The sequence below is a fragment of the Parasteatoda tepidariorum genome, chromosome 2 (genome assembly GCF_982258835.1).
Source record: "Parasteatoda tepidariorum strain Cologne lab strain chromosome 2, Ptep-v5.0, whole genome shotgun sequence".
In the NCBI taxonomy this organism is placed as follows: Eukaryota; Metazoa; Arthropoda; class Arachnida; order Araneae; family Theridiidae; genus Parasteatoda; species Parasteatoda tepidariorum.
In genome coordinates, this window is record NC_141756.1 from 59,024,348 (window position 1) to 59,050,332 (window position 25,985).

At 27.2% G+C, this 25,985-nt stretch overlaps 1 protein-coding gene across 1 annotated transcript; it reads left to right on the plus strand.

Annotated features, from left to right (window-relative positions):
• Positions 1-2,787: 2,787 nt before the first annotated feature.
• On the plus strand, positions 2,788-21,612 carry LOC107446307 (transmembrane protein 192). The gene is made up of 6 exons (XM_016060918.4): positions 2,788-3,007; positions 6,332-6,478; positions 8,921-9,137; positions 10,650-10,808; positions 15,549-15,657; positions 21,275-21,612. Exons 1-6 carry the CDS (start codon positions 2,969-2,971, stop codon positions 21,417-21,419), a joined length of 816 nt encoding a protein of 271 aa, XP_015916404.1. The 5' UTR covers positions 2,788-2,968; the 3' UTR covers positions 21,420-21,612.
• The last annotated feature ends 4,373 nt before the right edge of the window (positions 21,613-25,985 follow it).

Here is a 25,985-nt window from a genome sequence, read left to right on the forward strand (position 1 = left end):
TTGGCAATCATTTCAAAATTTTCTCACGCTTTCATCATATCTTATATATTTGTTTTAATTGCTTAATATTGTGTGGGCTAAATAAATGTAGATCAGCTCTATTTTACCAAAAAGGAGATATTAAATAGTAACATTTATTATCAATTTAAATATTCAAGGAAGATTTCCCCTTAAAATGGAAGAAGTTGAAATTGATGTGTTTATTAGGCTCTGGCATTAATTATTAAAAAGATTTTTAAGATTATTTACTCAGGACTGTATTTTTAGACTAAAATTAGTTCCATTTTGATTTTATTTGCTTTTTTATAACTAACAATAGATTAAACAGTAAGTTTTAAGGCCTATCCAAAGAAGCCCTACGTCGTGAAACTATTGTTGATAAAGACATTTTTTTTAAAAAACCAAATGAAGATATACACTCTAATTAGTTTATATATCTTTCAAAATGAAGATACTCGTTCAAATTTTTATTTAAAAAAAATACGCGTTTTGTTTAAAATAATGATTAATAACCTTTTTTGGTAAATTTACAAAAACTCTCCCCACCAAATCCTTTCTACACAATAAAACCAATTTGTATTCTAAATTAAAAATATTTGAATCTGTTCGAAAGTTGAAAATTCAAATAAAGAAGTTAATAAAAATTTTAATAACAATTTCAAAATTTAATTTCGAATGATTCATCATTTAAATTAAATTCTAAATACAGATTTTTTAATAAATATCCCTATTTTCGTAGTTCAATGCGTAAAATTTAAATTAAAAGAAAAACAATCAACTCTAATAACTTTCAATTTAATGATCGTATTTTCAGTTACTTAAACTCAATCTTGATGCTTCAAAAGCCCAACGCTCTATTTATAAACTATATTGTTCCGATCATATTTTAAATTACGAAATCAAACACAAAAACATACTTACTCTAAATAAACATACTATTTTTTGACAAATTTGAATTAGTATTTATACCCTCAAAATATTGAGTGAGAATGTTACCAATCTGGAAAATATGGATTTAATAGATAGGAGAGAAATCTGTTGGAAGATAGGGCCCTTTTAATATAATTTTTTGTTTGTAAGGGTATTATGTAAGGTTATCTCCAAAGCAAGGAAAGAGGTTCTACCGGTTCTAGTTCCGCAGAGGATGATAAACTGACTGATCGTAAAGACACGGTTCCCAGTCGAACACCGAAGTCAAGCATCGCTGGCTGCTGTCAGTAAGCAGGTGGAGGACCACTTTGATCAGCCTGCGTATGGAGCGATGGTGCGCAGTATCGGCCCTCGTTAAACTGTTCTACCATAAAGTAATTGACTTCGCACGCAGGTGGTCGAGCTACCAAAGCTCGAGCTACTTACCTACTTCACTTCAACCGGTTTTATTATACCTTATCTCCAGTAACATGTATCTAAAGGTTGCTGTTGTTGTAGTTCATTTACGTCGAACTAGAGCTGCATAATGGGCTATTGGCGATGGTCTGGGAAACATCCCTGAGGATGATCCGTCGGCATGCCATCACAATTTCGATCCTCTACAGAGGAGATGGAACCCCTGCTTCGATAGCCCACGGACGTGCATGCGAAGTCGAGCACTTTACGGTAGAACACTTTAACGATGACCAACATCCCACACCCTCGATCCCTAAGCAGACTGATCCAAGTGGTCACCCACCCGCACACTGACTGCATCTAGTGATTCTTGACTTCGGTGATCTGTTGGGAACCGCGTCTTAACCATCAGTCCACTGCGGGACCACTAAAGCACTTTTCGTAAGTTTAAGCTTACTTATTGGTGAAAACAGGTTTTTGCGTAACAAACTGTTCTTAGTGTATGTTTGAAAAAGGAAAAATTTATTTACACTCTTCACAACCGGGTTTTGTTTCGATTCGGAGCAAAAGAGACGGCTTTGTGAGGAAAATATTTGCGTTTTAACTTTATGATCAGTTACGTGTTAACTTTGCTACCTCACAGAAGATAAATTTGAGTAGTGTTCCTTGCTTCCTGTTCAGATGAGCGCCTAAAGAACCATTCTCACCAAATATGGTCGCTGTACCTCCAGTCGTTGACGAGGAAGTATATGAATCTGATTGCTAAAATATATTTTCCCGTAAAAAACTTCAACAATCAGATTCCTTTTTTCTTCCCTTTGGACGGTAATCAGAGGTGCGGCAACCGCGTTTGGTGAGAATGCTCCTGTTGCAAATGCGCCAATATCACCGAAGTCAAGCATCACTGGCTGTGGTCAGTGTGCGGGTGGGTGACCACTTGGATCTGTCTGCGTAGGGACCGAAGGTGTGCGGTATTGGTCCTCGTTAAACTGTGCTACCGTAAAGTGCTCGACTTCGCGCTCAGGTCGTCGGGCTACCGAAGCGGGGGTGCCATCCCCTCCGCAGAGGATCAAAATTGTGATGGCATGTCTTCGGATCATCCTCCGGGATGTTTCCCAGACCGTCGCCAATAGCCCATTGTGCAGCTCTAGTGCGACGTAAATTAACAACAACAACAGCAAATGCGCCAATTGCTCATGAAGTTCCTTAGGGGCCATTCTCACTGTAAGAGCATGTGCAGAAGACTTTCACGTTCGATTGCATTTGAGAATCACGTACAGTCTCTTATAATTAGCATTGGTGTAAAAGACCATCTCGCTGCATTCAGTAAAATGATAAACTGATTGGTCTAACATATTCTTCCTTGCGAAACTCACGAATCGGTTTCCCATTTTCTATGGTCGGAGAAGGAATGTTTGAATTCCTTGCAGTAAGAACAGATCTTAAACAAAAATCTGATGCAGTGAAAGAAATAGCATCGCTTCGATTAAGTATCAAAATTGACAATCTCTTAATCGATAGATTCTATAACGTGATTTGAAAAAGGAAAATAAAAATGAAAATTGTAAACAATGTGTCATCCTAGTTTGATTATGTCTCATTAATTGTCATTCTTTTGCTTCATATATCCTAATTAGAAGGCATGGTTAGTTTAGGAAAGGATGTCAGAAGTGTCGGGGGAGTAAGTTTTTCTTTTTAGTTACCAGAGTTTTAATAATGCTAATAAAATATAATTTATTCTACCTATCAAGCATAGAATAATATAAAATGTTCATTTGTTTCTACAAAATTTTCATTTTATCACTTCAACTTCTAACTATTATTTATTTAGTACTTATTATATTTTGAGTTTATATTCTAAGATTAAGTTTTTATAACTCCCCGTCGTTATTTCAATTCACTAAAAACCTAAGGATCTACATCTGTAGTTTCCCACTATCTTTTGAAATTATCAAATCAATGAAAAGCAGAGAAGTATTTCCATGCAGTAGTTGCTATTTATTAATTTATGTGGACTGAAATTTTCAAGTGTTTCTGCTCAGCTAATGTACTTGGAATAAATTTTAAAATATAGAGCCGTAGAGAGGCTATAAATGTTTCTAGATCTAGTTTGCCCTACACTTTGATGTGGTTTTTTTAATGTTTTTTTCGCTTGTTACTGCAAAGTTGCTTACGAAATTTCGCTTCTGGTACTACTAATGAATCGATATTTCTTTTTTTTTAAATGCATTTTTAATTATTTCCCTTTTAGCAACTGAGTAACATCTCTGGTGTTTACTTTTTTCTTTATTTTAAAATAATAATTTAGAACAATTATTAATATATTTCATATTGCTTGTGATATAATTAATGCACACTCTCTTTTGTGAAAGAAAAAAATTTTAAAATAAAGAAAAATTGAATTTCTTTTAAGTCAAAGTAAAAATTTGTCTATGATGTGCAATTTTTCTTCATATATATTAAGCAGAAAGTATCTACACATTGTTTTTTTTTTTTTTGAAGAATTTGCAGGCTTAAAATCCATTTGCCGTTTGTAGTTCGCGCGACAGATCACAATACAGAATATTCCCCACTTAGAGATATTTAATGCTACGTTTTGCTGAAAAGATTTTTTTTTTTGTGTTTAGAATTTTTAAAATGGAATATTAAGGAAAATCATGCAAAACATAATAATAAGTAGTTTAGCAGAAAAATCCATAAATTCCACAATTTCATTTAATTGAGGAGTCCACAAACCCGTATCTCAATCTCTTTTCTTAAATTGAGATTCTTACATTTTTAATTTAGCTGACATTGATAAAATATAAAAAATTCATGTTCTTCAACTTGGTATAATATATTTCATGCAGTGAAATCTCAATTTAATTTTAAAGAAAAAAAACATGTCAAATCGTGGTGATGATCTGTTTTTGGAATAAACTTGGAAATATTCTGCTAGATGGCTGCTGTTGTTGCTCATGAAATTGTTTGCATAACTTAACAATTAATCTTTTAGTTTAGTCTTGTTATTTCATTGATGTTTTTTATCACACAACCAGTGATTTAAAGGGTAGTTCTTTAGATGGTGTATGCAAGAAAATAAAGAGATATAAAAATAACTTTGAACTGTAAAGGAGGTGACTACGAATAATATGATGTACTTAAAAGAGAAATGTGTTTTTTTAAATTGCTACTTACATGGTGATCTTATACCCATGCTGTTAGAAGATAAAGACTTAAATTAGTTAAAATAATTACCTTAAAATATTTTGCAAGGACATTTACATCCCTTCTTATTATGGTATCTACGTTCCAAAGTAATTCAGTGTTGTGAGGTATGTGCATCACAGGCACATACAGCTACTTCACAACTTAAAAATGTGCCCTGTGGAAAAAAATTTCCTGTTTTCTGCTATAAAACTCTCTAGCACTAAATGTCTTTCTGCAAGATACTTTCAATAATAACAAGCATGCTTGTTACTAATTTCAGGTTAAAAAAAAATGGTGTGTTTACATAAACAGAAAAACAATATAAATTTTTTAGCTATCCAACCGATTCCTTAATATTTTTTTAATTCTAATATCGATAATGTGAAAATCAATGTCGATAACTGCCTAAAATACTGTTAAAAGAGGATTTACGATAACGGCGATTGAACACTTCAAAAAGTGATTATTTAAATGTGTGATTCAAATTTTAAGTTTAAATTTCTACAGAAAAGCAAACCAAAATTTTTTACTTCCTAAAAGAAAAATCTTTCTGCAAGACTCTGTAAAGTTCTGTGACAATGTCACCGTGAGAAATATGCATTAAATTTTTAGTTGTAATGGGAAAGGTTAATACCAAAAAATATTTATCTCAATGTTATTCCTTTAATTTGATAATTGGCTTAATTTATTATAAAGCTGAGGATGCCAAAATATTTTTCTTTATGATGGTTCAGTTTAACAAAACTATTAACAAGACTTTCAAAAAAAAAAAAAAAGACACTTACAAGGGAAACTAGGGAAGTGTGACTCGCCAATTTTGAAATAAACTAGTGGGATGTATGCCTTATGAGGAATAACTTTAGGGGGAAACATTCGTTTCGGCCCATAGAAGGTTCTGTGAGAGATAAAAAATAATTCAATATATCGAAAAATCGGTATTTTATTACTTCAATGCAGACTATTAGTTATTATAATTGCCTCCTACTCCAATTAATTTTGTGGTACTTTCACGTACTAAATAATGCATATTTATTGTCAAAATTGATTTCGAAAATTTTATACATCTGTAGTTTTTCAGAAAAACCTTTTTAGGTTAATTTAAAAAAATAATTGACACCAAATTTTTTGAATTTTTTTTTTCGAAAAACTTTCCAAATTAATTGGTGTACGTAATTTCAAATCAAATAATTAATTAATAATTAATTAATAATTAATCAATAGTTAATTAATAATTAATTAATTTTTGATTAATTTATTAATTAGCAAATTAATTAATTATCCAATTTATTATAAATTAATTGGATTATGAGACAATTACAATAACTAATAGTATGCATTGAAGTAATAAAATACCGATTTTTCTGTATATTAAATTATTTTTTATCTCTCACAGAACCTTCTATGGGCCGAAACGAATGTTGCCCCTTCAAATTATTCCTTATAAGACATACATCCCACTAGTTTATTTCAAAATTGGCGAGTCACACTTCCCTAGTTTCCCTTGTTAGCTGTTTAACTTGTAAAATTTATGGTGAAAACTATAGAATAAGTAAACCTATAGTCATATCCCAATTCAATAATCTAACTTTTAGTATGTGAACAAAACAGGGATGACATGGCAAATTTCTTTCATAGTTGACAAAAACACCCATGAACATTACCAAGATATCATAAAAATAACTTCATAGCATTTATGTTCTTTAAATTATTTTCTTTTATGTTGCACTATGTAAATAAGCATTTTTATCGCTTGGAATAATATTTTTTATAACATATTAACATACATGAAAGTTATAACTTTTTTTTTATTTTTTAGGGACAATCATTCAATTCAAACTCTCCTCAATTTTTTGATGAAAATGATGAGGCATCACTAGTATCAAGTGTATTAATTTCAAATGAAGAACCTAATTATAGACGAATACCTATAACATGGGTTATTGTATTTGAAATTCTTTTTACTGTAAGTATTATCTAACTTTTAATTAAATTTCTATGTGCACAATTTTGAATAAATTATATATTCTAACTTTTTAATTGATATTTGTTTTCATCTTTATACTTTTTCTTTCTACTGATTTTAGATCAGCTTGGTAATTGTGATTTATATTATTAATATATGATGTTGTCCAGATTGTACTATTTTCTGATGGTGCAAATATTATATAATCACGTACCCAGGAACTTTTCTAGAGAAATGGTCGGCAGTTTTACTATAAATGTCGATGAACAGTTCAATTGTTGTAGACCTAACTTATGCTGATTTTAATTGCATGAACTTAAATGAAGTTTTACTATTTTTTGTTTTAAAAAAACTTTTGTTTTATTTAACATTCACTACAATTTTTATTAACTTTAATATATTTAAAGTTTACTTTAATTTATTTTTAGTTAACTTTAATTTAAAGTTAACTTTAATTTATTTTTTTGAACATATTATGATATATTTGTAACAACCAAATATTAACTGCATTAAAAAATAAGGTTACTTATTATAGAGAGATGCATAATTCAACATTAGTTTGCTGAGCACATGATATACTTTTACTCATATAGATTGATTTTTAAAAACAGTTATTACTCTCTTATTTAAATAAGAAGAAAAAAATTCATTTAAGTATGTCAGTGTTGCAGCTTCTTTTAAAAAATGAACAAGAGTGCTTTTTGCCTATACCCGCAGTAATTACATTTTAGTAAACATTATAATTTTTCAGTAAAAACTCTAGGATTCAACCACCATGGCATTCTGCTATTGTTAGAAATCGTGCAACATATTAAAAAAATGTTTTTGGTTCACTATACATGTCTTTAATATATTTCCCTTCTTGACAGCTTACTACTGAAATCAACATTCAATATTATCAATGATGCAATATTATCAATGAAATCAACATTCAATATTATCAAAGATTGAAGTTCAATGGTTTGCATATTATTAATGATGCAAACCATTGCACTTCAATCTTTTTTCTCTCTCTCTCTCTCTTTCTTATTCTGACATTATGCTTATTTGCTCATAATAGCTATTCTATCTGCTATTAAAAATAGTTGCTATAACAAACTTTTACTATGCTTATTTTAACTTTATTCTAAATTTTAAAATTTACACAACCTTTATGATGATGATTTTTTTAAATTTCTGTTACATTAATTTATTTTCAATATCAAGCATAATGAAATAAATTTTTTAAAAATAGTTCTATAAAATCAACTATATTAAGATTGCAATTCTAAACTATTTAAAAAAAATGTTTTTATATTTATTTTTTTATTTATTTTTCTATTGTTTTAACCATTTTTTTTTACTATGAATGAAATTTGCCCTCCCCAAATGGTAAATTAAAAACTATTTGGGAAATTCGCTAAATTTCTTATGATATAGTCTATTTTCAATTATATTCAAACTATTATATTATTTTCTGTATATTCAAACAAGCGGCGTTCTGAAATCCATACTAAAAAAGCATAGCAATTATGTTGAAAATCCAAAATTTCCTTCTTCTTATATCGCTGTGATCGTTATCTAAGAATTATAAATTCTAATTCTACTATTATGTTGAAAAATTTTCATACAAAAACTTAGAGATTTAAGAGACCTATCATATCAACTCAAACAATAAATCTACAGTTAAAAACTCTTCTATCAAACCATTTTTCTTTTCTGCCGGAAGGAGCTTTTATGTTTTAATTTCACTTTCTTTTAAATTTTATAATATGTGTCTTTTGTTTTCTAGTCTTATGATGGTATTATAATTTTTTTTATTGCATTATTTTAACAAATCCAACCTCTGTAGTTTTTATTTATTTATTATTTATTTTTTTTGGTCTTATAACTTTTCTTTCTTATTGGCTGATTGAATTTTGTTTCATCTATTTTTTATTGCTTTTTTGTAATGTTTTTCATTGTTTTGTTTTTTTCTATATTAAACTCTGAAGATAATGCTTTAGTGTAGCTTCAAAATTAGCTTATTTTTTTAATTTTTAATATATTTTATAGTACTTACGTACTGTCCCATTACTCATTTTTGTAAACAGCTCTTATTTTTCATTTAAATGACTTCTAAATGTATTTTCATATAGTAATTAATTACAGAACTGTAAACATAACTTAACATCTCAGAAATGGGAGGATATGTAATTTTTAAATATTTCTTATTAAATAAATGAAAGCACTTTTAAAAACATAGTAATATCTGTAGTAATCCAATTTTGCCCGTCATAAATACATATTTTATCTGTAAGATTAAGCATCATTTTTGCCTTTTACTTACATTATCACAAGTTTTTTAATCTTATTAATATATTAAATCCTAGCATAGTAATATTATGCAAAATTAATCTAAGTTTTTCTTTTTTAAAACAACAATACTTTTTTTTTTTAAATTATTTTTCTACTGTTTTCTAGATTGGTTTGTTAGCCTCTCCTTTTATAGTGCCATATTATACAGAAGATGATGCTTGTTATATTCTGAATTGTGTGCATGCATGCTACTGGTGTTTATTATTTATTGCTAGTGGTTATAGAAATTATCATCACAATTATATACAAAGATGTGGTTACTTAGAATTCTTCAGAAAAACACAGCTGTTGCAAAGAATACCTTTAATTGTTCCATCTCTTGGTAAGTGATTCATATACTGTGTATATTTTCTTTTAACGTGGTAATACACATTTTAATACTGGATGTTAAGAATTGTATTAATCTTTAGAGAAATTATAATGATGCAAATCAATACTAATTTTTTCCATAATAATTAGAACCCAAATTTTGGATTTTTTAGACTACTCGGGATTTTTTAGATTTTTACCCTTTTTAAGTGTAAAAATTAAAATGCAAAAAATGCCCTGTTATTTAAGTAAAAGTGTTAAATTAAAACAATGTTTTCCTTCTTAAAATTACTTTCATTCATGTGAACATTTATAAATCAAAGCAATGCATATTCTATTAAAGCTTAAAATAAGTTCATTGAAGTTAAAATAAATATTATATCTTAAAAAAAAAAATATTACTTTTGAGGATTTTCTTTTTGTATTTAAATTTTAATAAACAGAAAACTTCCAATTTATTAGATACAAAAACAACCCAAAAGCTTTCAAAATTTGAAAAAAGAAATCTATTAAAATGCCCTGAGAGAAAAAAAAAATATTATACACTCAAACCCCACTATAGTGAACTCCCGGATATAGTGAACGAAATGTTAGGTCCCGTGCCTTGCTATACACGTATAATGTTATTTTTTGTGGATATAGTGAACCAAAAAAGTGAGGAAGTTGGATATAATGAACTTTTTTTTGTCTTCAACTGATTTTTTTCTTCATTTTTTTTGTAATAATTTTGAAATTTTTACTTTAAAATTAATACATATACTGATTTTTAAAACCATCTATAGAGGGGAATTTAGTGATAAGCTTCTTTTATCTCACTTTCCCATCCCTAAACAAACCAAGCAGATATTTCCAACGTGGGATGGATCAATATGAATTTTCTGTTAGGATTGCTCATCAGCTAAAGATTACTAAATTTTTTTTTTTTTTTTTGTAAGCAAAACGAAGAGTAATGAAAAATAACAAATTTTTCGCTACTAAAAATTATTTTCAGTCATTTATTTAAATAATGTGTAATAAAAGGGAGGAATTTTGGGAACCATTAGTTAAATTGCCTGCAGAACGGATATAGTGAACTCCCGGTTATAGTGAACCAAAATTTCGGTCCCTTGAAGGTTCACTATAGCGGGGTTTGACTATATTAATGTTATCAAAATCCAGGCCTTGATTGTAACTGTAGTGTCAGCTACAGTAATTTTTTTAAACAATTATTATTATTATTGCCTGTGTTACAAATTTTCAGAATATTTTCTGCTTTTATATTAAAGCCTTTTTGACTGCCAAAGAAGTCTGAAACGGTATCTTTATTACTTTAAAATATATATATATATATATTTCTTTTTTGTTACATTCTTAACCATAAAATTATTTCCCCTCTTATGTAACAAATATTAAAACAGTTCAAGCTAAAAAAGAAAAAAAAAGTAAGATTCTGATCGAATTTTTAAATTAATATTTGATTAACTTTCATTTTGCTTCACTTTTGATGATGTAAATAAGTTATTGATAGTTTGCATTGATATTTTAGGAAACACACTGTTAATTGTAGTAACATCAATCTTACAAAAGTATTGTCCAGATATGAAAAGGTGTCCTTCTGATGGAAGTTTATATTGCCATAATTATTTGCAAATTATATTTGGCATTGAAGCTTTTATCCTTTTAGCCTGTCTTTTTAAATATCTTTGTAAGTATATATTATCTTTAAAACTGTATTTTGTTATTCAAAATTTTCAATTTACAGAAATGTGTCTGTTCGTTCTTCTCTTGCTATCTTGAATTTTGCATTAAATTTTTGGTTTTGTTTGATTTGTTTTGTTTTTTTATTAATATTATTAATTTTAAAATGTTTATAAATTTTAAGCTATAAAATAGAATGTGAACCAACTATATTTATGATAGCAAATTGTTGATAAGAATTAAAAATACATTTGTGCATTTAATTTACAAATAATTTTACTGTCTTTCCTTCTGTTTTTCTCCAATTTGATGACTTGTATTTGTTTATATTTACGGACACGTTTATTTATTGATTAATATTTACAATCAGAACAGTCTTTCCAATACTTTAATGCAGTTTTTGAAAAAACCCGGGGGAAATTGGGTTTTATTTGAAAAAACCCGGGGGAAATTGGGTTTTTTCATTTAGTGCTCATAAATTTTACTGTGAAAATATTTTTATTTATTAAATAGAGTTGTATAAGTAAACACTAAAATTTCATCTGACTTTTACCTGTAAAAAAAATAAACTGGAATAAATATTTAATGGTCTTCCATGTTTTTATAATACGATTAATAGAAAGTGAAATTAAAACTACGTAATTATAAAGAGTATCAGTTACTTGTCCTTTTTTTTTTAAATATTTAGATAAATATATGCATTTTTAGATACATTTTAACTTTATAGTTTCAAAAGACAAATTAGTCTTAAAATTATAAAAAAGCGTATATAAAAAGTTATAGCTTATTTTTTTAAAATCAGAAAATAAAATTTTAAATTTGTTTATTGTTTAATGTATCACTCAATAGAATTTTTTTTTTTTCTTTCAATATTTTTAAACATGAATAAAAGAAACAAAATAAATTGTATTCAAATGAAATCTTAAAAATAATATTTAAAAAATCTTGAAAGTAATATTTTAATTTTTAACTGATTTTAATTGTGATTAATTTTCTCCAAATAGTTAAAAATTGTCAGCAGATGTTAAGAGTTAACTTAAAAAAAAGGTCCATTTTTTCCTTTATTATTATTATCCTACAACAGATTCAAAGTGTCTACATTTTTCTCTTAGATGGTGATACACTTTTATGAGTTTTGTAGCTTTATCTATTCCTAATCTATTTCGAAGTTTACTCTGCACCAAACCGAAAGTTGAGAAATGTCTTTCGATAGAGACAGAGGATGCTGGTGCTGAGTGCAAAGAAAAAAGAAGTGACAGAAATTTTGTGGAAGCTAGGAATTTTATTTATTTATTTACTTTTTTTTTGCCATAATTTTCCACCATTTTTGGATGAAAACTGTTGAATAACAGTGTCAAGCATCATCGATTTTGGTAAGTATTCAGGATCAGACATTTTGAATGCCATAGCACGTGGCAGAAATTCTGGATGACGCTTAGAAAGACAGTTTTCTGCTAATTGGTCTTGTTCATCATTTAAAAATTGTCCCCTTGTTTCGGGATCCAGGATGCATATGCTAATAAATGATGTGGCTGAACAGCCTAATTGAATCTTTTTACAAAATGTTTATGGGGTTCTAATTCATCACACGATAGTAAGTTAATTCATATTTAAACAGCTTCTGAAATTGAAATGTTTTCTGGTTAAAGCTTTTTCAAAGCTTAAGAAACAATTGGTATCTGCTTTTCCCAATTGATAGTTTATTGGTAAAGCCCAACATTATTTAATATTTTTGACATATTATTATTAGATTCATTTTGATGTTCAAGAACAATCTCTTCATATTTATGGTAATTATTGGCAAAAGTTTTTACGTGCTCACAATATGAATTCCACCTAGTATCATTTGGTCATTGGATCATCAAGCAGTTTTTTTCATTTGCCCATCCATGTGCTTGATGTACATTTCTAAAATATTTGATAACTTCAACGATGTGTCCAATGATAGTATTAGGAGATACTTCTTTTTGAACCAAATTAAAAAAAAAACACCAAGTGGGTTTTTTCAAAGTGGGCCCACTTGGGGAACCCTAGTTATATGTATTTTATATTAAGTTTAAATAACGCATTATCACTAATACATATTTGAATCTTCTTTATTGTTAAGTACATTACGTTTCATAATTTTTTTAATTAGGAATCGTAAAATATAAATGCAGTAATATAAAAGGAACAAGTTTATTAATCTTTTTGTTTTCACACACATTTATTTACTATATTTATTAAACATATGGATATTACCTATTATAAAATTATAATCTGTAAATATTTATAATCAGTAAAAACTAAAATTTCATCTGACTTGAGTTAAATAAAAAACTGAAATAAATATTTAATGGTCTTACATGTTTTTATAATAAGGTTAATAGAAAGTGAAATTAAAACTATGTATAATTATAAAGAGTATCAGTTACTTGTCCCATTTGTTTTCAAATAATTAACCCTAAGAAAATGATTTCATTTTTAGATAAATAATTTTAAAAAGTTCTCTTATAAAAAGTTTTAGCTTTTTTTTTTTTAAAGCCAGAAAATAAAACTTTTAATTTATTAATGTATCACTTGGTAAAAAAAGAAAAAAATTGTTTCTTTTCAATTTTTTTAAACATATGAATTAATAATAATAACCTGTTTATTAATATATAAAGCATGCAACTATATTTGAAAAATTGATCTTTTCAGAGTATATTATTTACATTTTTATTTGATTTAGTATCATTAAAATAATACTTTTTAAAAAAACCCACTTGAAGTTTTCAATAGTACCTACTATAAAATTATATGAAGATTAGAGTTTCTTTTACTTTACAAATATTAAAAACCTAATCATATAAATCATGCAACTCTATTTGTCAAATTTATGCTGCACAATAAATTATATAAAAGTAGATGCGAACCAATAAGTTTTAGTAAAAAAAATTTTTTTTTGTTGAAAAAACCCACTTATCGTTCCTAGTGGGTTTTTTCAAGGTGGGCTCGTCCAATAAAACCCGGGCGGGTTTTTTCAAAGTGGGCCCACTTGGCAAACCCTGCTTTAATGTCAGATTGTTAATATTAAGGGGACCAGAAAGTAATGTCGTTTCGATGCATTTGATGTCAAGATTTTATTTTTAATCAATGTATTCACCCTTGTTAGCAACAACCTTTCAATGCTAGATCGGAAAAAATGACCTAATTGGTTTTTAAGACTAACGAATATTTAATGCGTCGTAACGACATTACTTTCTGGTCCCCTTAATATTTACATTTTAGTGTATTTAAGTCCATTCTATAATATAAAAAAAAGAAATCTAACTTGTAAGATTTATTTTAAATGCTTCCACTTTGAGAGTTATTTTGTATTTGACGTTATCTCTTCTGAAAGTATCACAAAATGTTATTTCCTCTGCTTATAAAATTCAGACATCAAAGTTACAAATTTATAGGCAGATCTACTACCATTTAGCAGTACCTTCACAAATTCACCGTTTAGTTTATCAACAAATAGTTTTATCATAAAACAAGTTCTCGGATTTTCCTTCTCCCTCCCTAAAATTTTGTTTATGTGATAGATATTTGAAAAGGTAAATTATATAGTCTGTCTTTCTCAAACTGTCATCTCAAATTTAGTTTGTATGGATCACAAACACACAATCTTTGGATGAGGCTAAAATCTTTGAACATGCATTTAAGAGTTATTCTAAATGGAACAAATAATCCTGTTCTCTCTCAATGCTTAGAAATTTCATTTAAATTTTAAAATGCTGAGAATCGCCAGATATGTCTATAATGGTTATAACAATTTCTGTTTATTAAATATGTAATGTAGAAAATTCTGAGAATGAAGAAATTTAATCAATTTTTTCTGTGAGCTTGAAGGATATTAAACTATTTAAACATTTTATTTTTAAGAGTTTTTTTGCCGATAGCCTTTAAAGTTATTTTCATTATGAAAATAACTTTAAAGGCTATTGGTTATAAATATATGTCAAAATTAATACATAATTTTTCAATTGTAAAATTTTTATAGTTAAAAGAATATTACTCAATCCATAATGAACTAAACCTTAGTTTGCTTTGAAGCCTTTGTTTGCTTAATTTTTCCCTAAATTTAACTCTCTTTTATAAAAGTTTTAAAAATTAAATATGATAATTATAGAATAATTTTTTAATATCTAAGGGCTCGGAGTGAAGAGATGTCTTTCTTAAAAAATTTGATCTGAGCTTTGCATCCGGCGTTCAGTGGCAGACTACTATTTCATATTGTTTTACAACATGGGTGGGAAAGACTTTAAAACAAAACTTACAACAGTTACTCTTCTCAACAACTGAAATTTGGAATAGTGTGATTAAGAAAAATATGTGAACTGTTTGCAATTTCAAATTAATATTGAAATGTACAGGTTCAGAATTTTCTACAGTGAAAAGTTTTCGGAACTTCAGTATTCAAAAAAGTTTACAAAAACTAGACGTTAAGAACGTATCCAATGAGCGAGCATTGGATTGCGAAGCAATCCGAAATGAACTGCAAAAGCAGTTCCGTGGGTTGGTGAGCGCCAGCGAGCAGGGGGCGAAGCCTCCTAGTATTGGAAAATTTAGAATAATTTGAAATACATTATAAATTTTATTAGGGCTCGTAACTATTTATTTGGGATTCAAAGTTGCATTGTTGATTTTCTTGATAAAGGTTTTTATTTGGATTTTGATAATTAAAAGAAAAAATTCCTGTAAATGTGATTTTTTTTTTTTTAATGTTTAAATCTTTTAACAGATATTGTAATCCAGTTTAATAAAAGTAAAGCTATTCCCGATGTCCAGCAGGATGACCTTTTAATAAGTTATGTTCAATCATATGCTCCCACCAATGAAGTAGGATTTAGGTAAGATGAGAATATTTTTATTTTATATTTATGGTTATGTGTATAAATGTCTACTTAAAGAATGCATTGCCGTTTAAACCAAAAGTTAAGTTTTTTATTTTACTTTAAAATTAGTCATAGACTTTTATGTAGATTTTTAAAAAGTTGAATATGATAGTATTAATTTTTTCCTTATGAAAATACTTTATTATTGATTTATTTTTAAGATTTTAGAATTATAAAAAACTGTTTAATTTTAGAATTAATAAAATAAACTGTTAAGTAACTGTTAAGATTTTAGAATTATTAAAAACTTTTTTACAGTTAATTCTTGAATTTACAGTTAATTTCTTTACTATATGTTTATATTTTTTTATCATTTTAAGTAACCAACTTTTAAAAATCTATCCAATAAGAACTCCCAAATTTAAGGAACTGTCAACAAACGCTCGTCATTTCATCATTTACTTTATAAAAGAGAGTTATTACAGTATGTGGGGAAATGTTATCGCTTAATAAATCTATAATAACATCTCCATAAAATTGTAGTCTCACTCAAATTTTCATTTATTTTAAATGAATGCAATGCTTTTCTTATATTTTTTTAGAATTCTTTAAATGCTTCGTATCAGATTTAACAATATTTTTTCGTAATTATTGATTTCCATGACAAAAAACAAAAAAATAACAGTAAAACTGAAAAGGAGTGCCTGTCACTGATTATAACTTCACAGTCAGAAATTTTATTTATTTTAATTTTTTTAAATAGTGAAAATTTGTAACTATTACTAATTTGTGTTACCGTAATTCAAACTAATGCTAAAATGCAAATTGATCAAATGTATTTCATTTTTCTTTTCCTTTTTTTTAAGTAGTCTCAAATGATTTCTTTTTTTTTTTTTGCTATTACAAATTTATTCAAGTATCTTGAATGAATTTGTACTATTGATTATGTGAAAATATTCAATACTCAAAACATTTTCTATAGCCTATGGCTGAGAGTACTCAGCAACAACCGTGCATCAATTAGATGACCCCTGACAGTCTCATTTGGGAAGTGGGGGGAACCTTAAGGAAGCCTTGACATTTTAAGCATTTATTATTATTTATTTTTTTTTTTGATATTATGCAACGATCATCTTTTTCATTTTTATTATGGTGAGAAAATTACGATTGATTTTTATGAGATCATTGTCTGTATACGAAGTATTTTTAAGTATAATATACGTTAAAAAAAATTCATTTTGTCTTTAGTTATTTTTATGCTAAACTTATATGTCATGATTTATATACAAGATACAAATGTTTCTACTATTAGAATGTCTGTAATAGTTGTATGATTATGCTATTGCATAGCTGCCAACTTTACTGGATTTTCCAGTTGACTACTGATTTTTGTGCATTTTAGAAAATTCCCTAAAATTGAGTAAGTTTCCTGAAAAAAATTTCTATTGAAATGGAATTTTTGTACAGATGCTTGTTTGCTAGAATATTTTGATAATACTAATACATAACGAAGTGAACCTCATTTATAGAAATCAGTTTAAAACTTTTTTGATCTAAAATGTTCCGGTTATTTTTAATCAGAACTCTCTCTTTAAGTTAATTAAAAAATCTTTTAACTATAATTGATGAATTAAATGTTCATAAATATTCGAAATTATGAGTAAACACAATACATAACATTTCATGTATGTTTTTTGTCAATCATAACTGGAAAATATTGCAGTTTTTCTATTTTGATGACTATAAAAATCCCTAAAATTTCCCTATGTGTAAAATATTTAGTGCATTATGCATCAATCATCATGAAATTTATATTTCATAAAATCTACTGGATTTTTTTCTATCCATATTGGCAGCTATGCTATTGCCAATTTTGTATTTATCACACATGGGCTATGATGTAAAGTACACAAAAATTAGCTTCAACATTATGACTAAAAAAAATAATAAATGAAAAGTACATATGGTTTGTGTTGAAATAGTGTCATATAAGCATTTTGTGGTCTTCCCCAAAGTTAGTTCACACAATTGCTCATACTTTATGCAGGGGAAAGTATTTTACTAAATGGCAAAATTTAGACATTCACTTTTTTAGATTACCATTGCAACTTCATCCATATAGTTATTTTTGAAAGTTTAACCTAATTTAAAATACTATAAGTGAAGATCTCGTGAAATATATTCCATTGAAGAGGTTATTTAAAAATAATGTGAAAAGTTAATTTTTATTGCTTCAGAGTTGTAAACAATTATTTACTATTCATTATTTTAATTGCATACATTGAGTGTAAACTTAATTAATTTTATTGAATATTCACTCTTTATTTAACAAAATGTGTAGCAAAAATGGCTAAAATGACAAAATAAGTTAAATACCTATTAGTCTAAGAAGTAAAGCACTATGAACAATGCCTACTGCCACAAACAACATTTAGGTGCGCCAACCACTACTGGGGTTGAGGAGGAAATAAGTTTTCTCTTATTGTTTGTTATTAATTTATGCTGCAATTTTACACTATTGGTAAACAGTATTTAAGATATTTCTATGAAAATATATTTATGCCATCCACATTGTTTAAATCTACTAACATATTTTGACATGGTAAGAACAAATAAAATGGTGGTGCAGCGTATCCAACCATACGTGGAGGAGAATTCACCGGTGACATACATCCTCACAGTGACTTTACTTCGTATGCACCTGTGTTGGATCTTAGTACAAATGATGCTGATGCTCTGCTAAATGTTGCTCACCCTGTTAAGTTGTTTTTCTGGTTTAGCATACTGCACCGAGCAGTTTCCCATGTTAGTTACTATTCGAAGAGCTGGACTTCTTCTCCTTTCCATATTCTTTGCCTTAACCTCCATGATTCCCCTCTTGCCCACAGCGGGCTGTTGCAAAAATATTTCATCTTTCTTTTACTTTTATATGTAGCTCAATAATAGTTAAACAAATATATAATTAACGATTTGTACATTAAATATCCTTATAATCAAAAGAGAACATAATAAAAATATCGTTAAATAAGAGATAAATGTACAGCTTAATATCATTATAACTTTTATTAATTTTAACTTTTCATTAGTATTTGTTTATTAGTCTTAAAATAATATGAATTTAAATAATTTAGAAAATGTATTTCATTATTGTACAGAAAAATATAAAAAAAAGTTACTAAGTCGAATAATAATCATTCTCTTATTTCTGGTTCTTTCTGTTCTAATTAGGCAAATAAATTATAAGTGCTTACTAAAGCTCAAACAATTAACAAGCACAACAATTATTGGAAAAGATTATTGCGATTGCGAGCAAATTTTAAACAATGGGAAAACTGATTATTTTAGTAGGGCTATTACATTGATTTTGAAGTAATAAATGACTCGCAAGTGAAAATTGAAACACTCTCATTACTAAATTTTAAAAAAATAATATTAATACAAACCTAAAATATTTCATTACAAAATCCCAACACTTTCGGAGCATTAAGAGCTGTTTAATTTTCTATGGTCCCTAAAAATTACTATCTCTGACAACCCTGGTGAAGGAATCTCCCTTCTGACATAGAGGCTTGAGCTATTTTACATGCAGAAAGGTAGTTCCCTGCTGGTTTGTAGTCAGAAGTGTGTGGATTTTTTCGTGCCACCGTCTGGTGAATACTAACTAATGCTGGATGAAAACCTGATTTCAGTTAGCATAAAGATATTGTAATCAGGGTAGGTGACATCTGGAAATTTAATCAGTTTTTTGTGCTGGTAATTATTTTCTATATTGATACATTATTGTTCAGGAATAACAATGAGTAATTTTTCTTTTCTTTAAAATCTTATAAAAAGTATCTGACGACTTTAAAATTGTTCAAAATATCTTAGAAAGGAAGTTGTTTGGCATAAATGAGATACAAAGCTCTATTTGATTTTTAAAATCACCACAAACCATTATACTTCCTTACACTAAGTCTTAATTTAAATTATATTGAGACTCTTCCTGTAATCCTCGTTAATATGGCTCATGAACGTTGCAGTTCCTTTTTGTTGCTTGAATACTACCTTAGAGACACACTTAAATATTAGCAGCTATGCCAATTTTTTTTTCTTTTTTTAAAAGATAGGTAATAACTGTAAAAAATTAACTTCTTGATAAAGTTGTCTTAGCAGACACATGAGTCAGTCCAATTGTCTCATTCAGCTAAAGACTTTTTCTATTGTCACACCATTTTGCTTTTTATTACATCATCCAAGCAAGAAAATCCATCCAACTAATCATGTATCTTTTTGTTAAGCATGAAAATTTTTGTTTCTATTTCTATTAACTGGAGGTATTGTTATCCAAAAAGGTGGAATGTTATAAAATGGGTGTTTGAAAAATTTATTATATTTGTTTAATTTCATATCAGCTGAACAAGAATTATGTTTATTGATTCAGTTACTAAAGTTTACAATGAAAATGTGTTTACTTGTTTAGCTTTAGCTTTATCTAAGATTATTTTAATGAAATCAATGTATTAAAATATTTTTTTAAAGAACATTAATTACAATTTGACGTAACAAATTTCCTCTAAGAATTTTTTTAAAATTTATTTAAAAAAAAGCTTAATGAATGAATGCTTTTTGTTAAGGCTGGAAAATGAATGCTGATTATAATCCATACAAATTTTTTAACTCTTCCATTGTTCGAATAGTGTAACATAGATTATTCTATATTTGAACCAAATTCTCTACCCCCTTGAGAGTATTTATCATGTTTTAAATATTATAATTAAGGTTGGCATAAGTTAAATCACTCGATTTGAATCGTAATTAAAATCGTGGTTTAAATCATTTGATTCTTTAAAAAATCATTGATTTAAATCAACATTGATTAAAGTCTTGATTTTATTAATGATGAAGGTTTAATCCAAAGAAATAATAAGCAGGAAAATTATTATTATATTTCTAAATAGACTAGTAAATAATTAAAATTAGAGACTTAAAATGGATAAGAGTAATGTTAAGCTGTTAAATTATAATTTTCCATTAGTTGTTTGTAAAATGTTTTTTGCTAGTAATAAAAACATTTCAACTATACCAATTTAGTTTGATGTTTATTTGAATACTTATAAGTGCTTTTAAAATGTATTAAATATGTTGTTAGTGTTTACTTATATTAAAGATAAACTTACAATATTTTTTTTCCTTTAATGTATTCTGATCTTAACTAATTTACTCTTCATTGGATATCCAAGTGATAAATTACCTTCCTGTATTTAAAATTTTGGAATGTTTACCTGGCGCAGAAATTGATTTTATTGATTCAGTGATTAATTTGTAGTTATTAAGTAATAATATTTGGAACATTTAAGTTAGAAATATCAACTATTTTAGCTTTATTATTGTTTTAAAATATTATTAAGTACTGTTAATATATTTTATTAGATGATTTGGCTGGTAAATATTAAAAAAAAATAATATATTAAAATAATCAGATTTTTTTAAAAACATGAATTTTAAATATAATTAATTTTTAAGTTTGTTCTGCATTTTGCAATTTTATTTTTAAAATCCAATAAAACATTTTTTTTTCAATTATGTTATTTAACAGTATGATAAATTTCATTTTGACTTTTTTTTTATTAATTGTTTTTTATTATTGTAGAGATGAAGATTACATGGAAGAAATTCTTGAAAAGCAGGCAGATATGATTCGCTATTTGAAACAACACAGTAATAACTTGAGTAGAAAAGTTATGAAACTGAATTCACAGCTTGAAAGCTACCAAAATACTGTGCAGAGATTCTAAAAGGCTTGATTTCTTACTATCTAAAAGTATTGGTGCTTTTGAGATCAATCTGTGATATCTATAATCTCAGACCTGCTTTACAGTACTTCATTGTACTGATTATTATTTTGTATTCATTCTCATTTTCTTCATTGCTCAATCATTGATTTGTTTTGTAATTCGTTTGAAAATAAAATGTAAGGAAAGTTTAAAACAGTATTTGATTTTAACATAAATGAAAATCCTCATCTTATGTGATTTTTAGCATTTATTTGACATTTTTCATGGTTTTACCATGTTTTATAACAAAGTTTTAAATGTTTCTGAAGTACTAAACAAATACTTATACCATAAAATTTTAAGCTTGCTAAATATTTAATTTTTCTTTCTAATACAAAGGCATAAACTTATTTTTATCTCCTCTGTTTTTTTATTATTATTATTTTACTCCTCCAATGAAAAATAAGTGAATTATATTTCATTTACAGGAAAAAGAAATAATTCTTTCCAATCTGGCATACTCATGTACAATGTTAAGGATTTTAAAAAATGTTGCGTCAAAATGTTATTTGCTGTGTTTGGGAAGCATTTGTGCTTATTGTGAAAGTGAATATCTGCATACATTTGATGTATGGTTATAAATTGCAGTAGATCATAAACAGCTCAACTGAATCTATATGAAGCATTCACTTTAATATTATCTGTGAATGTCGTTTTTAACCATGTATAATACTGCCTAGAGAAATATTAAAGAGTTTTCTCTCTATAGTTAATTTTGTATAGAGCTGACAAAAAAGCAATGGAAAGACAAAATAACACTTTTTGTCCTAACAGTGTCCTTATATGGTAATAATAAGCTTCTTTTTTCGTTGATTAAGATTTTAATATTTTATTAAGTGAATTTATGAATTTTGCTGTAATCTTTTAGTTATTTTTTTATTTAAAATACTTGAGTGTTCTTTAACCTCTTAACGATCTTATTATTTTTAGGAAAATGTTCGTAACAGTGCCTATTTTTTTTAAATTTAAAACTCTGTATGTACCCCATATGTCCCTGTAACTCTAACTCCATAATATACACTATTTAAGAAAAAAACTACCATCTAGTGTGTAAAATGAGAAATAAAATAATTCCAGGCACAAGAGATGGGTATATTTAAACCTTTATGGTGCAATACTTTTGAACGGTCTAGCCCGGAAATATTACAGGCACGAGAAATAGGAGACCCCATTATTTTGACAGAAGTGAGAGAAGAGGGATTGAAAAATGCTTTTCAAGCATTAAAACTGAAAAAAGAAAACAAAACAACTAATAAAAACAAACAAAAAAATTCTTAAAACCTAAAGTAAAATGCAATTTGCTATAACTTTTTTAACACTATTAATCTTACAAGAAAAATAAGTAAGGATAATTATAATTTTTTATAGTTTCTACATAAATATTTTTTGATAAATTATCGATGTAGATATTTTTTCCCTGTTCATAACAATTTATCCTTGGACTGAATCAAATAAAACTGAAATAAACGAGAGTAAATAAAAATATGATCGAAGCACTAAATGCAGAATGTTTACTCTTCAAGCCTGCAGCATCAACTATCTTCTATTATTGTTTATAAAAGACTCAACTGTAAAGCAAAAAGATTTTGTTGTAATGATGTCACTGTGAAACATTAGTATTATTTGTCTTTGTAATACTACATGGATAATACTATATTTCTTTTGTTTCAGCGAATTTCGAATGTGTCACAGTTTCGCTTACAAAATAAATTCTTAATTACTTTTTTTCAACTTTGAAAATTAATATAAGTTTCACATTCCTTTTCATATTACATGTAATATTTAAATGAACAATTCAATAATTCTAAGAAACTGAAGAGGGAAGATTTACTCGATAATGTAAAAACATATATCTTCAATTTATCAAGTATATGTGGCTCATAATTATGTTTTTATACTTATCAGCAGATCTAACCAAGTCTTACGAGCACTGTTAAATTTTATCTTGCAAGACTTATATGTATGGAGATCTTGGTAGTGTAATAATATCATTCTTACTTTTTTTTGTTGTTTTTTACTCTGAAAATGATTTAGTTGTAAGTTTAATTCTTGTTTTAAATGATGTGTTATTTTTTTACTTGGGGCTAAACTTCCTGTTGACTGAAATGTTGTTAATAAACAATGTTAACCTCTTAGCAAACAATGATAGCTTTGCAATAATTGTTTCGTAACATAAAACAGTTTTTCTATGTAAGTTGAAATTGTTCACTTAAAATGTATGTACTATAAAGAATTCTGTTTCCTTATGGGTGTGCCCACACGTTCAACATTTATTTATTTTAATTAAATGTTTATTTTTAGTCCTATTTGATTAATAAATATTATAAAAGATCTTATGATTCTATTAAGATCTATTATTGAACATAAATAAATTTGCTTAACAATCATTGTGTTAGAATAGCACTTAAAAATTAAAGGGTATGTTGTTATAACAAAATTTGGGAGTTCACAAACATAATTTATTGTTTTCGCAGTCTGATATATAATTTGTGCATTCATAACATTGTGCATGAAGCTAATTGTCAAGTTGAAAGTCATTTAAGCAATTTCTTTAATGCTAATTTATAATTGCATATCAATGTAATTTACACCAAAAAAATATTATTAAAATAGTTAATAAGTTTATCTTAAAATGTTGCATAATAAGGTAATATCATAGAATTATGTCGTAATAAAAAAAAAAACCAGCTCTTTTAGTTTTAAAATCTTAATTTAGATAACAATCAAAATTAAAAATGTAAATGTAGCAGAGTAAAGTAAGAAAAATAAATGTTACAGGTAAATACCTTTATATTTGAGATACAAAAATATTTTAGAGGGAATTAATACCTTTATGTTGTTATGATGAATTTTATGTTGTTAAGAATCAAAAAAAATCTGGAAATTAATGTGTAGCCTAAGTATTTATGTAAGTAAAGTTGTTTACATTTTAAAATTTATATTATCTGATTTCTGAATATGAAGTATTAAATTATGTTTTCGTACTAGGCATGTACTTAATTTATATTTTCATTAGTTTTTAGTTCCATCTTAAGAGCCTCTTTCTCTAGAGAAAAAAAAAAATTTGTTCTAACACTTTTCTGCATTCACATATTATCAACTTTTAAATTACTGAAGTGCACTATTTCATGTTCTATTTTGGAATTTTTGTATAGCTAAGAATTCATTTCACTTTTCCAATTATTAATCTCTTTCTCTCATCATTTTTATGTCTGTTCTGCTTTTTTATCAATAAGCAACTTTCTGAACATATTTTCCCCTACTTTTATGTATTATTATGAGAAATACTTGTTAGCTTTTGCTGGAAAATATGCAAATCAGAAATTTGATTATTAATTCAAATCCCAATTTTCAATAATATAAATTATTTTTATTTAAATATGGTAATTTTCCGTTTAACTTATATTTTAAACATTTTTACATTTTCACTGTAACATCTTTCTTATTTCTCTATATAATTCATCAAATTGTATGAAATTAAATGTATGTTGTGAAATAATTACCATTTTACTCTATATGGCAAGTTTACTTTGAGATCTGGGTTTTTTAATTTTGCTTATTATAGCCTGATTGGTAGGGCGCTGGACTCATGTTCATGAGAACAGGAGTTCGAATCCAGCCAGACAAAGAATCCCCATGTAGTAAATGGTGACTCATGCTTATTAAATCTGCCAGGTCACAAAGTCCTCCATGTTCCCATAAGAAATTATGCTTCTGGGGTTACTGGATTGGAAATTGTTCTCCAATTCAGGTCAAAATTACGATCTGTGGATGTACGAATGGGTCCGCCCTATAAACGGGTGAGGCGGAAGTCAAATTCTTGGTCATAAATAACACTACTGAAAAACAAGAACAATCGCTCCCTCGGTGCTTTAATGGCCTATGGCAACAGCAACATCTGAACTAGCTGGCTATTATATTTGCTAGGACAATTCAAAATAGGCGAAGCCTATAGGACTCAAATATGGTGGAAAGAATTTTAAAATTGGACAGTGCATGCATACGAAAGAAAAACAATATGTACATTCCCTTTTCGAAAAAACTATTTACTGGACAAGGTTGAAGATATTGAATTTAGGTAAGGTGATTTATTCATTACTTTCTTAGACAGATGTTTTATTTTAATCTTTGATAGTAAAAATTAACAAAAAAGTTAAAAATTTGCTTTGAAAAATCATTTTTGGTTTGTTTCTATGATTGTACCACTGAAAATATTTTGCACTGTTTAATATTTGTGTAAATAGTCACTATTTAGTTTTTTTTATGTTTCTTGGTAGAAATTTTTTAAAATCTTTTTTAGTTTTTTCCCTGAAAGTACCACTTAAAATATTTTGTGTTTGATATTTTTAGATACTTTTTTTTATTATTATTATTCAATATAAGAAATTCGAAAATCGAGTTAAAATTTTATCATGAATTTCAAGGAAAAAATTCTGTTAAGAAGAATAGTTTCAGTAAAATCTTTTTTGCTTTCTTCTGCTGGTCTCCCATTTAAAATACTTTATACTGTTTGATATTTGTTTAAAA

Excerpts from the sequence above, each read along its gene's own strand:
- LOC107446307 (XM_016060918.4), top strand. The coding sequence starts at position 2,969 with ATGGTTAGTTTAGGAAAGGATGTCAGAAGTGTCGGGGGA. Across the intron at positions 6,479-8,920 it reads TATTTGAAATTCTTTTTACT|ATTGGTTTGTTAGCCTCTCC; the intron begins GTAAGTATTATC and ends ACTGTTTTCTAG. Across the intron at positions 9,138-10,649 it reads TTTAATTGTTCCATCTCTTG|GAAACACACTGTTAATTGTA; the intron begins GTAAGTGATTCA and ends TTGATATTTTAG.